Below are 16,505 nucleotides of genomic sequence, written 5' to 3' on the forward strand. Positions count from 1 at the left end.
TCCTAAATTTCTCTCATGTTGGATTCTTTCTCCAAGGTCCTTTCAAATCAATGCTTTGACTTCCCAGCTGCCCTAAGACGTTGGGGAGGGCAGGGGGCACTTAAATCTATTTCACAGAATGGAAGTTGAAGCCCCGCCCTCCTCAAACCTCAGCAAAGAAGGCTTTGAGCTGGTCCAGGTGCTGGAAGATGCTGGGGGAATTAGTGTCCACACGTGCAAGGCGATGGGCTGCTTCTTCAGCCGAGAGCCGGGCCGGGTGGGGCTCCTGAGGGTGAATGGCCAGTCAGCACACCCGCATGGGTGTCCCTGACCCATGGGGCATTCTCCAATCAGGCCCTACCTTCAGCAGCTGACAAGGGGTCTGCCCAAAGTTGCTGATAATGCCTTCCAGAGCTTTCCGTTCCCGCTCATCTGTCACGTGGTCCAGGTCCACAGCTCCTGGGCGGGTGGAGAGTATTCACCCAGGGTTCTCTATGAGCTGCCCCTTCCTTTGCCTCCGCTGCATCGGGGACACCACCCACCCTCATAGGTGCAGTAATAGAAGACATTGAGGGCCTCCTCGGCTGCAGGTCCCCGCTGCTTGTAGCCAAAGATGAGGTCAATCCACTCGTGCAGGTGGGCAGACACATACTCGGACTCCTGGAGGCAGAGAAGGGATGGTCAGGCCAGGGATAGCAGATTCAAACGCTGACCCCTCTCTCCGGGCTGCCCACTGTCCATGTGGTCATCTCCTCACCAGAGCCCGCCGATGCTGCTGGATGAAGTCCTCGGGAGAGCTGGCCCATGGCGGCAGCACCACGTCACCCACCTTCTCGTTGTTCAGCTGGAGGCAGCCCAGGTCAAAGCCTAGCACAAGGGCAGAGAGGGGGGCAGTCAGCTGGACCTCTGCACCATTCTGGGCCACCCCAGCCTGTGGCCTTCCTCCCCAGGCCACCCCCCGCTGCTGCCAGCACCTACCATTCTGATTCTCCAGGAAGTCAGGGAAGTAGAAGAACTCGGGGATGAGTTCCTTCACATCAGCGGGGCTCTCTAGGCGGGTCTGCCAGGCAGCTGCCACGGAGTGGAACTGCCGGTCAGAGCAGTCAAAGCTGGGGAAGGGCACAGGGGCCACAGTGAGGTGGGGGGACAGGGAGGGAGAAATGTGGCTGGAGAAGGGAGCCAGAGGCCGTCCCAGGGCCTCACAGGACCTGCCTGCCCCTCCTCAGCCCATCCCTCTCCGCCCCAGTGCCCACAAGCCGCACCGGCCACTCTGGAGCTGGAGGTGCAGGGAGGTGAAAGGCTCTGTGCGGATGAGGTAGTGCATCACGCCTGCCGCGTTGGAATAGTGGGTGCCGTAGTGGAACCTGTCTATGGTGCCCGCTGGGTCCTCAAAGCTCTCGTACCTGCGGCCACAGGTCATCAGAAGTCAGCAGAAGTTAACCCCTTCACCCGGCCCTACCCCCATGCCCAGCCCTGCCCATGCGCTCACTTCTCCCTCACGAGCTGGGCATGCTTGGGGTTCACCACACCGATGGGCTTGGACAGGTCCCGGAAGACAGCCGGGTTGTTGAGGTCCAGGGTTGGGGACACGTAATCCTGCAGGACCCAGGGGAACTGGCCGCCCACCCGGGCAAGGGCTACATGAGGGCCTGTCAGTCTAACTGCCCCCCCATTTGCCTTGCCCTTGCCCTCGGGAAAATGGGCACAGAGTCCACAGGTGGAAGAGAACCGAAGGGGCTGCGGGGAAGGAGGCTGGACTATCTCGGGACAGGATTCTTCTGGGGAGAACAGAGACTTGGAGGGGTAGGACAAAGGGCAGGAGGGCATATTGGGGACACAGCAGAGTCTCAGGCAGCATTGCACACTTAGCCCAGGACCAAGCAAGTACCTACACGCAGGCGAAGCAAGGACTGACAGACCAGAGAGGCAGGATGGGGGGTGTGGGTGGGGCCCTCACCACAGGGTACTGGGACAGGTCATTGTAGGTCCGCCCTGCGATGGTGTTGAGTTGCATCAAGTACTCGAAGTTGGATATCTCTCGCTGCACCCATTTCTAAGGAGTGAGAGCAGGCAAGAGGTAAGCCAGGTGGGCTGCTCAGAATCCCCCTCCTCAGGGGCCTAACCCTACAGCCCCCCACCACTTCATGTACCAGACAGTCACCTGGGTAAGGCCGGAGGCACGCAGCATCTCCTGGGGCGAGCGGCTGCCTAGGTAGCCTTGGGTGGGGGGCCGCAAACGCAGGAGGCAGGAGTACACCTGGTTCCGTACCTGGGGTGTGGGGTATAGTAAGACTGGGCAGGGTTGAGGCTGAGCTGTGGTAGGACGGACTTTGGGGTCCAGAGAGAGAAGGAGGCTGGGGTCTACCCACCTTGCCAGGGAAATTGAGGAAGAAGTTGGCCTGATCAATGAAGAAGAGCTCAAGAGCTGAGCGGCGCAGGTTGAAACGCCGCAGGTGGACCTCCCGCAGGTGGGCCAGTGGGCGCCGGAAGTCATGACCGATACCTTCAGGGATGAGCAGTGAGGATGAGGGTCATCTGCCCCAGACCCCAGCCATCAGCTGCCATCCCCGTGACCACCTCCACCAGGCCATACCCTCCTCGGTTTCCACACGCTCGGAGCTGCCATCATAGAAGTACACGTGCTGTGTGGTCACTTCCAGCAGCCCGGGGACCACAGCCACCACCGTGACGAGCTGGCACTCAGCCGACAGTACCAGCTTCTCACGTTGCTTGTCCAGTTCCACTGCCTCCATCCTGGGGAGCCAGCACCCACCTTAGATTCTGGGCTCTGGGCCTCCTACCCAGCACACCTGAGAGTTCCACTCTCTGAGGTGGACACACATGTCTCTAGGAGCTGCCCAGAGCCCAGCACCTATGGGCTCCAGCCCTTCTTCCAAACCTCTGAGCATCTTGCCCTCTCCCCTAATTCCCCAGCCCAGTCCCTGCTCGTTCTCAGGGGGCTCAGCCTGTGTTTCTTTCCTCTCGAGTCACAGCCATATTGGCAGGACTGAGAACTAGAACACTTAGACTTGCAAAGATCAGGGCTGAGATGCTTGTGTGCACATTTTGGGGGCAGTCTTTTTTTTTAAAGGAAGCTAACAAAGCTTTATTAAGGGGTCTCTTGGGCGTGATTCCTTGGTCTGCAGAGAAACAGGCAGAGGGACAGATGAGGGAAATACCGCCAAATGTCTAAGGTTTTTGTGTTTTGTTTTGTTTTCTTGTTCTACTGTTGAATTAGATTTGACTGGCACAGGAGTTTGCCCTTCCTTCTCCAGCAGAGTATCTGGTGGATTTGAACCGTACACCTTCAGGATTGCAGTGCTTGGGGGCAATCTTGACTGTATTTGATGCAGACACTCACACGCACAATGGAACAGAGCTCTGCTCTTGGGACCCCTTGCCCGCCCTGGTCAGATCCCTCTGAGGCTGTGTACAGCTCCCAGGCCCACTCACGCCTTCTCCAGCGCCGCCATCTCCTCCTCCCCTAGCTGGTCTTCCTGCAGCTCCTCGGGTGGGGTGCTGACTTTGGCCTCCTTGGTCACTGCCAGGGGCAACGTGGCCTCCTCTGTGAGCGTCAGGGGGGCCTCCCCTGCAGCGGAGACAAGAGGACTTAGCCAGAGTCTGGCAGAAAGGACATCCAAGACTGGGTGGGACCAGCTCATCAGCCTCTCACCCAGGTTGTCTCGAAGGGCGCTGGCTTCCAAATGAGGATCAAAGTTATAGTTGGGAACCAACTTCAGACGCATGCGGGAGTACGTCTCAGCACTGGACAGCTTCCAGCGGGGAGTGGGAGGGTCCCTGTGAGCAAGTCCCCGATGACGGTCACAGCCGGGCACAAGGCTGAACACCTCCTCAGGCCTCTCAAGCCTCAAGTGACCCAGGCCAACCTCACTGCAAGTGCAGTCTGGTTTTCCTAGGTTCCACCTCTACTGACCAGCCCCGCCCCCCCACGCTGACTGCGCCCACCTCAGTGCCCAGGACCCACAGGGGCTGGAGAGCTGGCGCCACAGGGCCCCCCAGTGCAGCAGGGCCGTGGAGTGCTGGGCCGCCTGTTGCTTCAGCGCAGCTGCATAGCGCAGGCCCTCCAGGCGCATGCGCCGCTGCGCAGGTTCCAGCACCAACTCCTGGCGGGTGGAAAGATAGTGGGGTCAATCCTGCTGTCTGCCCTCTCTGTTCTGTCCATTTCTCCATCTCCTCCCATCGGGGACCCCCACTCCCACCACGCGCACACACCTGGAAGGCCTGGCGACTGTGCTTGCGCTCCCGCTGGCGCCGCTGCCCATTGCTCATGAGCATGTCGTAGCAGGAGTTCCAGAAGCTAGACATGAGGTCGTGGCTCTTAGCATACGTGTCCATTTCGAACTGCGACATGGTTGGCTGTACCTGGAGGACCAGGCGGGGAAAAGCGTGTTCAATGTGGGTCCCTATCTCCCATTTCTCTCCCCCTGATTCCTACCTCCGGGCACCTGCTTGTCGATGAAGAGGCGCCATTCAGGTGTGGCGCAAAAGGCTTGGAAGTCTTCGAAGAAGGTGGGGCTGCCATTGGTGGGCGGCAGGGAGGGGAGCCCCCACTGCAGTCCCAGAGGTACGTAGGCGCGGTCCAACAGCGTGCGCACCAGCGGCACTAGCCACGAGCAGCGCTCAGGGGATTTCAGTGCCCGCGCCAGCGCCGCTTCCAGCTTGGACAGCACGTAGCAAGCCTCCTCGCGGCGCAGGGACACCAAGGTCTGCAGCAGGGAATGCAGCTTCACGTAGGCCTGGGCGTGCAGCTGTGGACAAAGGAGGGGTGTGGGTGCACCCCGCTCTTGCAGAGCTCCCTCCCCCGTCACCCTCTCCCATCCTTCCCTAGGTCCAACAGTGCGCCCACCTGCGGGTCCTCCAGCAGTATGTAGCCCAGCATCAGGCGCAGGCCGATCTGAGCCATCTCCCGGAGGTCAGCTGTGCCATTGGCCAGGTGTGGCCAGGCCCCAAGACGATCCAGGAGGCTGCACACACCTTCGAAGAGCTGCCACACAGGACACATTCCCACCCACGTCACCAGGGCACCAGGGGAAGCCAGAAGACCGTGGGCAGGGAGTCAAGGGAGAGTTGGGTTTGCGCTGGGAAACAGGTAGGGCAAGGAGGGTGCCACAGAGACTTGCTCACGCTTACAGCTTGCCATACCCACTGGCATCCACCTCAGTAGAGCACTATAGGGGTACACTCATTCACCTTCCCACCTGACACCTGCAGGTGCTTGGGAACACGGGTGCTGTGTGGCTAACATCCGGAAGACCCAGCCACCTACCTTCTCACTCCACAGCTCCTGGTTTCCATGGCCCTCTGCACACAGGAAGTCCTGCAGCAGCCGCAGCAGCCAAAGCACCTGCTGGGTGAGGTTGGCCAGCACACCCTGCGAGGCTGCCTTGATGTCTGTCAGAGCTGACTCCAGCATCATCTCCAGGAGGCTGCACGCAGGGAGGCAAGAGACTCACGCACTTACCTGACTGCCTTCCTCGCCCTCAGGCTTCCCTGGGCCCCTTGACCTCCAGAACTGCCCTCCTACCTGCGCTTGATGCAGTCTGGTGGGCGCACAAGTGTGGCCGAGGCCCCCAGCTGGGTAAGCACCGAGAAGACCTGGCCCCGCTCCCGCCAGGCAGCCTCGTCACTGCCTTCCACACCTCGCCACGTCACTGAGAAGAGCACGTTGGTGAGCAAGTTGCACAACTCCTCCTCGGACGTTTGCTGTGGGAACAGGTCAAGGGTGTGAACCAAGGGCTGGGGAAGGAGGACCTCCAGCTGTTCCCACCACCATCCCCGCCCCCCTTGGCACCTTCAGCCTCTTTATTTTTAAATTTTTTTTATTTTTTTTTTATTTTTTGTGTGCGTGTACTGTCAAATCAGATCTGACTGGTACAGGAGGAGATTGCCCCTCCTTCCCCGGCAGAGCATCTGGTAGATTCGAACCGCGCACCTCTGAGATTGTAGTTGTAGCTTCTTGCCACTAGGCCACCAGAGCTCCCCAGGCCACCAGAGCTCCCCCAGCCTCTCTTTAGTAGACGCAGCACAAGGAAAAGCAACCAGCCAAAAGCCAGCCCGGTGCTGAAGGGCTAGAAGGACATGGTAGGGCTCTCACCTACTGTCTAAGGTGAAAGGAGACTGGACTCTCAAGAGATGAGGTAGTTCACAAAACTGCCTCACAGTCCTCACACTATGAATAGTCTTGATTCTCTGCAAGAGCACCACAGAATCAGGCTGTCCGCAGGCCCAGGGGCCAAGCCAGGACCTTGCTCTGCTTCTTTCTGGTTCTGTGTGGTCTCTGCCCTACAGCTTGTCTTGGGGTCTGCAGGAAGCCTGGCTGGCACCCCTATACTGGTTTGGCATGACCCTTCTCTCCTGGAACCCCACCTGGGAACACACTTCAGGTGAGAGTGACAGGGAACAGCGCTGGGCTGCAGCTCTGGTGTAGACAAGGCTCCAACCCTGGAGAGGCTACACTGCCAGCCCCATGTCGCAGAGGTCTGCGGCCCTGGGTGTCAGGTAGCAAGGGGTAGCACCGCCTCACCTGAGGATTGCTGGTGTTCGAAGTGTCATCCCCACTCAAGGTGGGCTCTGGGAGGCTGCCATCCTCCAGCACATTGGAAAGGCTGGAGCTATGGTGGCCGTGGGCAGCCAGGAAGGGCCGGGGTCCGTCCAGTGGAGAGGGTGTGCCAGGCTGGCTGGCAGGAGTCAGAGTCCCATTGCTGCTGCCCCCGGCAGTGTTGCCAGAGCTCACACTGGTCCGCTCCAGGCTCAGGTCGAAGTGTGTGCTGAATGGGGAGAGGGCCTGGTAGAAGGCATCTGCATCCGAGCAGGGGCCCTCTGAGGGCAGGAAGACATCAGAAGGCTCGGTGTGTGACTCAGTGGGTGGCTGATGCAGAGCTGGCTCCGGGGAGGTAGGTGGCTCTGAGGGGAAGGGTGAGGGAGCACCGGCTGTGGTGGCCTCAAGGACGTAGAGCCGGGTCAGCACATCCTGCCAGCCGGTCTGGCGGGCCAGCAACCGCACTATGTCTGGCTGTTCGTAGATGAGGTAGAAGAGCTGTGGGGTCAGAGAGGGCCTCACATGACTGTCTGACCACGGATCCCGCAACATGAGCAGACAAAACAATTCCTGCAAGTCGAAGCTGTCCACCACTCCTCCAAGCTTTCACCTTACCTGGCGACAAATGTCCAGGCGGACACTGAGGTCAGCCTGGAGGGACAGCTGCATCACAGCCATCAGATCTGGGAGGTTCAGGCAATCTGGGGGGACAGGAGAGGAGGGCTTCAGGGACCAACTCCGCTAAAGGGAATCCCTGTTGGCTCAGCCCTGACCCCTCAACCACCACCTTCACTATTCCCATCTGCCCGGTTTCCTGCATGCCTGGCACCTCTCATCCAGCCTGCCTCATGGCCCCAATCTGATTGTACCTGTCTCCAGGCACAGCCTGTAGAGGCCCTGGCAGAGCTGTGGGGACACTGTCCCCTCGGACAGGCAGGCGACGAGGCCCTGGAGACCACACTCCCGCAGCCGGAGGCGCTGACGGCTCCGCTCCGGCAAGCGTTCATTCTGCTGCAGCCTGCGCAGGATCTGTGTGGGTGGCGTTGGGGAGGGTGGGAGTGTCATTGTAGGAGGGGGAAGCCACCACAGAGGTGTGTGGCTGCACAGGGGCCCTGAGAAAGCAGCTATATCTATAGCATCACACCTGTGGAGCCGTACCACCACCCCAAGAACCGGTATGTCAGAGTCAGGCGTGGGTGGTGTGTACCTTGAAGACTCGGTCGGGCAGCTGGGGCAGTGACTTGGGCCGCACTAGGAGGGCCAGCAGCACCTCGAGATTCCCGGGCTCCAGAAGGAAGGCTGGCAGCAGCTCCTGTGCTGGTGAGCTCTGCAGCAGTGCCAGCAGCAAGTCCAGCATGCCTACCACCTGCAGATGCCAAGACTTAAGCTGAGCTGGGCCCCAGTATGCGGTCTCAACCCATGCTGTGCCCTGGCCCTCTCCAGGCAATCATCCTCACTCTCTCTTGCAAAACTTTCAGCCTACCTGGCCATCATCACCGCAGGCGGCCAGGAAGCTCAGAACCACCTGCATGTCATCGGTGGAGAAGCTTCTCACCAGGAACTCCCGTGCCAGGCCCCGAAGTGAGGTCTGCACCATGTGCACATCATCGGCCACAAGGGGGCGCTCCTGCTGTGGGCTGGAGGCAAAGGAGAGTAACCGGTGCAGACAGGAGAGAATTAGGGAGGGTGGACAGGTGAACTGGGGAGGGGACAACCCCGTTTCCAAGGTCAGCGGCTACTGTGTTAGCCCTCCATGACCCATCTGCCCCACCACTCTCACCTGTAGTGGGTACGCAGGGCATCCAGAATGAACTGAACCCCATACTTCTTCCGCAGCTTCTGTCTGTGCTCACGGACTACGCCAGACATGTACTGGATATGACCTGAGGGAGTGTGAGCAAAGGGTTCAAACCTGCGGCCTGGCTTGGCATGTATTTAGGAACCCAGAGCTGGGCCACGGGACCTCAGATGTCGTGGGGCTGGGTTATAACCTCTCCGAACTCTTCTTCCTCACCCTGTAACCCTCTACAACGTACCCTCACTCACCGAGACGCACTGCAAAGTCGCTGAGTGTCCAGAGGGGGAAATTGAAGAGCAAATGCTGGTAGAGATGGTACAGGAGGGGCCCACCACCCTCTGCCACCACCTGCTCCATCAGCAGCTGGGTAGACATGAGCACATTCATGTCCATGGCCCAGCTCGGGACCTAGGATGGAAACAAAGTGAGGGTGACATGTCAGGGTCCCACCTGTGTGTCTTCCAGGCTTCCCAGCTTCCAGCCTTCCTCATACTGTCAGTGGGCCAACAATGGCCCATGGTCACAGGGTTTGAAAACCTTGATGGGTCCCTGCTGGCTTGGAATGGGCAAGCTGTATGTAACCTGCTGTGCTGGTCCTGAGCTGGACTCTGCCCATGCCATTCCCTCTGCTGAGAATGCCCTTCTCCAGGCCCTCCTAGACAAATGCTCATTTCAAGGCCCTAGTCGAACGCCCGTCTGCTGAAGGTTCTCCCTGGGAGCACAGGGCTCATCATTCTTGGTCCCCCACATGGCTCCTCTGGTCACACAGGGCAGCCCTCCTGCCACCTGACCAAGCCCACCTTGCGCAGGAGTGCTCCAATGATGGCGGGCCCTTGGCACTGCATCAGGCTCTCCTGGTTCACCGGGTGGCCCTGCAGGAAGTTCCGCAGCATCAGCAGAAAGGCAGCCACTGCGTTTCTCTCCAACCGCTCCTCTGCAGGTCACCAGGAAGGGGACAGGTATGTGATAAGGGCCTGTCGGTGGCCTCAGACACCTGAAGTACTCGAGTCTCAAGTCTTCCTGTCCCTGCCATCCTGCTGGATGGTCCCCCTTCTCAGCCTGGATGCCCAGGATACTGACCTGAAGACTTGCCCAGTGGGAGAAGGAGGCCCTGGGTGTTGTGGCCAGAGGTCAACTCAGGTCCCAGGAGGTCGTGTGTCTCAGCTGGGCCCGCCTCGGCTTCTTGAGGCTGCACGGCCACTCGCTCCAGCAAGGGCAGCAGGGCGCCCATGCCCCCCACACAGTTCACCACATCCTGGAGGAAAGAGGCAGCGCTGAGGGGTCAGCTCCCAGTCAAGCTCGTGCCACACTCCACCTGGATCCTGTTCCACCTCGCAGACCCTCCAGCCCAGGAACCTGGATGCAGGGAACGCTCCCAGGGTACAGCCCTGCTCCTTAACCTGCCCTGTGCACACATGACCTCTTCTACACACACGCACATACAGGTACCTTCACATCCCAGGTTTCCACCCTGTGGCCTGTCAGGCGGCCGTCCAGCCCGTGACCAGGGGACAGGTCCAAGCAGATGTTGTTCTTACAGGCCTGAGGGAAGGAGGGTGGGCAGGTCAGAAGGGGCAAGGGAGGAGGGGACAGACGGCGAGTGTACAGGTATGGGAATCGCACACAACTCTGTACCTGAGGTGAGTAATGGAGGAGAAGTTTGGTGCTGAGCTCATGCAGTTCACCCTCGGGTTTGAAGGGTGCCATCTCATTGGGCCCTGCAGGTGAGCAGGCACATTAGACCTGACGGGGCCCCTGGCCAGACCCCAACCAGAGCCCATCTCTTCTGTGTCTAAGCAGATGAACCTCCAGAGATCTCTCCTCTCCCCACATCCCTAGGGTTTGACTCGACCCCGCCTTCAAGTCTGAATCTCCTCGATCTGGTGATAGTGGGTAAGGGATAGGCAACAAGGTGGGGGATGCTGCATACCCAGAGTGCACAGGGCCCGCAGGGGTGCCGCCTGTAGGGCTTCATGGAAGATAGCCACGGCCCCCAGCTCGCCCTCCAGAGACGTGGGGCTGCCCCAGCGTGTGTCCTGTGTGCCCGCGAGCGTGGAGCTGATGCTGCCCTCCTGCGGCGGGGCCACCAATCCGGACCCCCAGGCCAGTCCCGTGGAGGCTGGGACTGACTGGGAGCGAGTGAGCGAGGGGTGCACGTGCGCCAAGGCGGTGGGGCCCAGTGGCTCAGGGAGCCCTGTGGTGGTGGTCGTGGTACGGTGCCCGGCAGAGCCAATGCAGCAGGAGGAAAAGGGCTGCAGAGCCAGAAGTAGGGGAGAGGTTAGGTCACTGCAGAGCCTGGGGCTCCACTTGCTCTTGGTCCCTCCCAGGAAGCCCTAGCTGCATAGACCCCAAGTCTAAAGTCTGAGGATTGTGGGGGTGCTACATGAGACCTCCAGTCCACACCTTAATCCAAGCCTCCCCACCAATTCCAAGGCTCTTAAACCCGGCTTGGCGTACCTCATTGAGGGAGGGGCAGCGAAGGGGGGCTGTCTGGACCAGATGACCATCCTTGTAGACGTGGACCAGGTTCTGGCTAAAGGGCCGACGCCCGGGCATGTGGACAATGGCCACACAGTGCTAGAACAGAGGCCATGGCATCAGACCGTGCCTGGGGGGTTGACACCGCCCTCCACCCCTCATGCACCTCCTGAACAGAAGGGGGGCTCACCCAGGCGGAGTCGGCGAAGGACACTTCAGGCAAGCTTATGGTCAGGTACTCCTTCCGGGTGCACACGGCCACCACCAGGGTCCCAGTGGCCGTGAAGAAGGCCTCAAACCCCGAGCCGCTGCTGGTGAAGAAGCTGCGGACAGGCCGAGCCGGTTAAATCTGCAGGCTGGCCTGCTCACCTGCACCATGCATGCCCCTGGCCCTCACCCACCTGTAGAGCTGCTTCCGCTGCAGTGGCCTGGAGGGGGCAAGGGCTGCGGGCGTGGGGTGCAGACAAAGCCAGGCATGGAAGGTGAAGCCAGGCCCAGGCCAGCGCTGCACAGAGGGCACCATTATTCCAGCCATGCCCGGCGTGAGGTCAAAGTAGCGCAGGGCACGGACAGGACCCTGATGCCGGGCCATGCCCGACAGTGCACGGATGACGAAGCCCGCGTGCCAGGCGTTCCCCGCCTCTGCTCCGCCGGGCTCTGAGTCCAGCCCCGGTGGGGGCCGCAGCAGGCGACGCAGCTCCAAGGGCCTCAGCGACACACTGCCCAGCGCTTGCAGCAACGCCAGCAGCTGCTCCCGGCAGCGGGCCCCCAAGGCGCGGCCGGTGCTGAGGGTCTCCAGCAGGCAGTCCACCAGGCCCGCCTGCACGCAGGTGGCACGGCTGGCCGGGCAGCTGTCGCAGAGCCACCAAAGGCGCTGTGCCAGGAAGAAACGCAGCTCGGCCGTGGGCAGCATTGGCAGCCACCGCATTAGCACTAGCACGGGCTGCTCGTTGCGAATCGGGGGTGGTGGGTGCGTGCTGTGGTCGCCCTCCACAGCCTGTGAAGGGGGAGAGAATGTCACAGTCCCTGGGCAAAGGTGGCCCTGCACAGGACACCTTGCCAACAGTGAGGCAGATTTCCTGCCTCGGTTTACCTGTCTACAGTATGGGAAAGCAAAAAGCACTACCCCATCCAGCTCACAAGCTGTGTTTGGGCCTCAGAAAGGGAAGCACATGAATAACTGATGAGCATCGCTTCTAACAGTCCTTCAAAACTGCTGGCCTCGGCGAGCCCTGGTGGCCTAGTGGTAAGAAGCTGCACTGCAATCCCAGAGGTGAGTGGTTCGAATCCACCAGATGCTCTGCTGGAGAAGGAGGGACAATCTCCTCCTGTACCAGTCAGATCTGATTTGACGGTACACACACAAAAAATAATAATAAAAATAACAACAACAAAAAAAAAACAACACAACCCTGCTGGCCTCTGAGGCCACGAGACTGCCCTAACCCCAGGCTTGGAAACACTCAGCGGCTTCCAGGGCTCCAGGAAACTCCAGAATCCTCATCTCAGTGAGGATGACACGTGGTCAAGTCACAGGACTCACACTGTACTGACCACTCTCACGGCCCTCTAAGGAGGGGACCCTGCCGTGGGGGCCCTGATCCTACTGCAGCCCGACCAGCCACCCCGGACCCCTGCCCTCACCATGTTGAGCAGCTCTTGCAGTAGTCGATGGGTGGGAGGGCCGTGGCTCTGCAGAACCTCCTGCAGGTGCAGGTAGCCGATGCGCTCCTTAAACACCTCCTGGCACGGTGGGTGGGGAAGAGTGGGCAGCAGTCATGTGAGCCTCACAGTAAACTCACACCACCTGGAACTGCTGGAGGGGCACTGTCTTTTGGGGTCCCCTGTTTTGGCTCTGAGTCTCAGAGGCTGATGAGAGCCACTTCAAAAGGCCACGAACAACGGTCAGCCCTCAGGCGTCCTTCCATCACCCAGCTCTGAACCAGACTTTATAGCTACTAGGACTGACCAATAAGCACACCCACTCAGTGACTGCCCCCTAGAGGACAGGAGGACAGTCACCTGCTCTACTGCAGGGGGGCAGGGGACAGAGGGGTCCCCATCAGCCAGTCAAGGGACCTGAGATCACCTCCACTTCCATTCACCCCCTATTGCAGCCAGCATGCAGCGGTCCTCACCTTGGCTGAGGGGGACCCGCTCATGATGCAAGTCAGCACCTGGACGACATGGACTGCGATGGCATCTGTGTCCTGGTCTAGTACCTGGGGGTAGAGAGGGACCGTGAGGAAAAACTGGAGCCAGGCTGTTGCAGCTGGCAGCAACCATCAGAAAACGGGGGTACAGGGCCAGGAATGCATGGCCCAGGGAGGCAGCGGAGTGCAGGGGGGATCAGCAGCCCTGTATGGGTACCAGGCTCTGCTCTGTTCTTCGCCCCAACTGCTGGGTCCTCACTGGGCAGTTCTGCAAGGCCCACTCTGAAGAGGAGGCCAGGGGGAAAGAAAACCCCAAGGCTGGGGAAGGGTCTCAAGACTGACGGAGAACACTCATTGCTGCACTCGCCCACACCGCCATTTTCTGGGGGTTGGAGACCCCAGCCCCTGCCCCACTCCCAGGTTAGACACACGCGTGCAGGCAGGCCAAGTGCCCATCACCCATGATTGACGAGGGCTGGGGAACGGAGCGACAATCAATCACAGGGAATCACAACCAGAAGAACCTTCGAAACCTTTGAGTCCTACTCTTCCCCTTGCCTTCTATATCCAGATGAGGACACGGAGGCTCACCCAGGCTGAACCCCATAAGCAGGGCACCCTGTTCACCAGCCCTGCCATGCCCTGAGGGACGAGTCTGCCATCAAGTATTGGACCTTGCTCCAGTCCCATGGATCCTTTGCCTAACTCCCCAGTGACCTCGGTAATCTTCCTCTCTCCAGTCCCATTTCCTCATCCTAAATTAGGGCAAAGAGGTGTTGCCACTACACAGCCTGTTTGGACACAACCAAAGACACATGCAGGCTCTCAGAATACATCAAGTGCAGTGGACGTGTGGCATTATCATGGAGACAAGGTCAGGTCAGGGCGCTGGAAGTCAGGGTCCGCGAGTTAAGCCACCACAGAGCTGGGGCCTCTACACTGCTGTCCTGCAGCCTTCTGTGGGCTCCGTGCAGCAGGGGGCAGGGACTCAGAAATGTGCTTAAGGCAGGGGCCAGGGGCCACCGAAAGACCCCCTGCCCTGTGGGAGACAGCAGCCCAGTTCCTATAGCTTTGGGATTCAGTTTTCCCGTTTGAGGAGTGGAGGTGGGTGGTTAAAAGTTTCGAAGGTTCCTGCCAATCTGGCACAGCCAGATCCCAGATCATAACAGTAGCACCAGGCAAGGGCACAGGCCTCTCCTCCTGCCCTGTTCCCTAGGCTGGGAACGCGGAAGGGGACTGAGATGGCACGGGGCACGCACCTCCATTGCGAGGCCATGTCAGGCCTCACCCACACCTGCTCATTCCCCCGCTGGGGTACAAGAAATGCTCAGCAGAGTGCTGCAAGGGGTGAGTGCCCCAGGGAGGCGGGTGCCTGAGCTGGCCAGCCCCAGGGTGGTACCTTCTGGACATCAGGCTCGGTCAGTAACCGGGTAGCCAGGTCACTGTCCCCCTCAGGGGGCACCCGGGCCCGCACATACAGCTGTGGGGGGCATGGGGCAGAGGGGACAGAGGGGAGAGAAGAGGAGGAAAGATGGGGGAGTGGGGTTAGAACAGGACTCAGGGCAGCTGCCAGCAGTCTGCCCTAGATGGAAGTGTGAACCCTGAGCTCCAGCCATGTGCCCCTAATTGGCACTGTAAGAGTAGGGAAGGTCAGTGAGTCACCCAGGCCAGTTTAGATGGGTGGAGTCAGGAGGTAAATAAGTGGGCAGGAGGGGGCATTACATCCAAAGCAGCTGGGTCCTCCTTGTGTCCCTGTACTTAGGACAGGGAAAGGGAACAGGGTTAGGCCAGTTTCTGCCTTACACAGTATCTTATCCCTTAAGGCACAAAGAGCTGTCCTGAACCCAGGCCCAGCCCCTGCAGAAACACTGAGGCCAGGCCCTCATGTATGCCCCAGCCCACCCACTGGACTCCGTGTCATTCCACCTGCCAGGAAGCCCCAGCTGGGCTCAGTCCGTGTGTACCTCGCTCTGTACCCAGGTGTGGGCCCCCTGCCTCTGACTCAGGTATGGCCCCCTCCATCCCCAGCCTGGGCCCCACCCACCCTGCTGTTCTGGATGAGGCGAGTGAGGTGTTCGAAGCAATTGTTGCTGAGAAAGGTGGCTTGCAGCACTGGCCGGTCCTCACATGTCAGCATCACAGGGATGGCATCTGTGGAGAGGTCAAAGGTCAAGTTGTCCAATGCCCCTGCTAGCATTCCTGGGCTGTCCTAATCCTTCTTCCCCAGGCTGCCCAATCCAGCCTGTCCATCTTCACTTGGGCCTTCTCCTCCCAGAACCCCACTGTTCACGACCTGGGAGCTCATACCCACCGAGCATGCTGACCCGAAGGCTGATGAGCGTCTCTTCAGGGCCTGGGCGCAGACCAGTCGGCCAGTCAGCATTAAGGACACGGAAGTAGCCTTCAAGGAGGGCCCGGAGCTCTGGCCCTCGAGGAGGTGTGCGGCTGGTGTGCAGGACGTGGACAGCACCCACCAGTGCCTCCAACGCCAGTGGCACCAGACGGGGGTCCTGGGTGGGCCCACGGCCGCACGCCCGGACCACACCCAGCAGGCCCTGCACAGACCCGGCACTTACAGCCATCTGACCGTTCTCCTGCATGAGTGGGCAGAAAGGCAGTGGGCCCAAGGCTCACCCAGCAAAGAGCCTGAAGCGCCCACTCTCCACCCTAGAGGTCATGTCCCAAACTACCTTCCCTCCTGCAAGAACAGCACCGAAGAGGTGGACAAGGCGTAACAGCAGTGTGGGCGGTAGGCGATCTGCATCCTGAAGGCTCTCTGGATGGGAGAGGGTGAAGCAGGATACTATCACCAAGATGGTGAGGCCCAGGGGGCTTCACAAGAAGTGGGTGCCCTGGGTGAGCTGGGAGGGTGAGACAAGTAGCAGGAATGGGAGGCCCAATCTGAGAGGGGCCTGGCTCTGCCCTGGGAGGTGTGAAGGACCACAGTCCCGCCATGTGGGGTGTCAAAGACACCACAGTGCTACGCTGGGGAATCCGAGGAAGGCAGATGTCCTCCAATTCCCACAGTGACCCAGGGCTGAGCTTCTCAGATGCAAATCTGCTCCCTGTGCCACTACAAGTCCGTTAGAGTCTCACCTGCACCCCCACCCTGCTCTGGGGACCCTGCTCTGTCTACTCTACAGATGGCCTCCCTCCCCCTCCTCCAGCCCTACCAGGGACTTTAGGGACTTTCACAGACTCATATGGGGAAGGGCCACCTGGCCTGGCTCTAGCAAAGCTGGACAGGAGGTCAGGCTACAGACTGAAACCTGGAGAACAGAAGAGACCAGCTGTGGGTCACAGGGGGGTTGTTGGAGAACAGCTAGCAGCAGGGCTGGTGGAATTCAGGTGGAATGGGTGGGCGCCTTCCAGGAAACAAAGTGTCAGAGGTGAGGCTTAAGGACACAGTTGGCCAGTGAAGGAAAAAGGAAGCATATGTGTACAGATTTGAAATGAGATAGCTAGTTAGTTAGTTAGATAGTTGCTTTCTGTTCTGGTTGCCTAGTAAAGGAGCTGGGCTGCAATCCAAAGGCACACG

At 59.8% G+C, this 16,505-nt stretch overlaps 1 protein-coding gene across 1 annotated transcript in view; it reads right to left on the reverse strand.

The window, feature by feature from the left end:
* The window catches only part of NBEAL2 (neurobeachin-like 2), a 29,324-nt gene that overhangs the window by 2,899 nt on the left and 9,920 nt on the right, over positions 1-16,505 (reverse strand). Inside the window, 40 exon segments of the mRNA XM_006893036.1 lie at positions 149-265; positions 341-438; positions 522-639; positions 737-846; positions 958-1,088; positions 1,242-1,382; positions 1,469-1,593; positions 1,937-2,032; positions 2,141-2,299; positions 2,301-2,482; positions 2,573-2,733; positions 3,433-3,568; positions 3,653-3,777; positions 3,946-4,103; positions 4,213-4,362; positions 4,446-4,748; positions 4,847-4,984; positions 5,267-5,426; positions 5,525-5,703; positions 6,524-7,036; positions 7,154-7,239; positions 7,408-7,567; positions 7,746-7,904; positions 8,022-8,175; positions 8,319-8,421; positions 8,585-8,744; positions 9,137-9,270; positions 9,417-9,591; positions 9,786-9,878; positions 9,972-10,054; positions 10,267-10,588; positions 10,794-10,913; positions 11,005-11,137; positions 11,216-11,811; positions 12,459-12,557; positions 12,953-13,036; positions 14,367-14,447; positions 15,012-15,118; positions 15,279-15,561; positions 15,658-15,743. Coding sequence (XP_006893098.1) covers positions 149-265; positions 341-438; positions 522-639; positions 737-846; positions 958-1,088; positions 1,242-1,382; positions 1,469-1,593; positions 1,937-2,032; positions 2,141-2,299; positions 2,301-2,482; positions 2,573-2,733; positions 3,433-3,568; positions 3,653-3,777; positions 3,946-4,103; positions 4,213-4,362; positions 4,446-4,748; positions 4,847-4,984; positions 5,267-5,426; positions 5,525-5,703; positions 6,524-7,036; positions 7,154-7,239; positions 7,408-7,567; positions 7,746-7,904; positions 8,022-8,175; positions 8,319-8,421; positions 8,585-8,744; positions 9,137-9,270; positions 9,417-9,591; positions 9,786-9,878; positions 9,972-10,054; positions 10,267-10,588; positions 10,794-10,913; positions 11,005-11,137; positions 11,216-11,811; positions 12,459-12,557; positions 12,953-13,036; positions 14,367-14,447; positions 15,012-15,118; positions 15,279-15,561; positions 15,658-15,743 — 6,518 coding nt within the window.

The sequence above is a fragment of the Elephantulus edwardii genome, unplaced genomic scaffold, assembly GCF_000299155.1.
Source record: "Elephantulus edwardii isolate Elephantulus edwardi_28Jun2011 unplaced genomic scaffold, EleEdw1.0 scaffold00121, whole genome shotgun sequence".
Taxonomy (NCBI): Eukaryota; Metazoa; Chordata; class Mammalia; order Macroscelidea; family Macroscelididae; genus Elephantulus; species Elephantulus edwardii.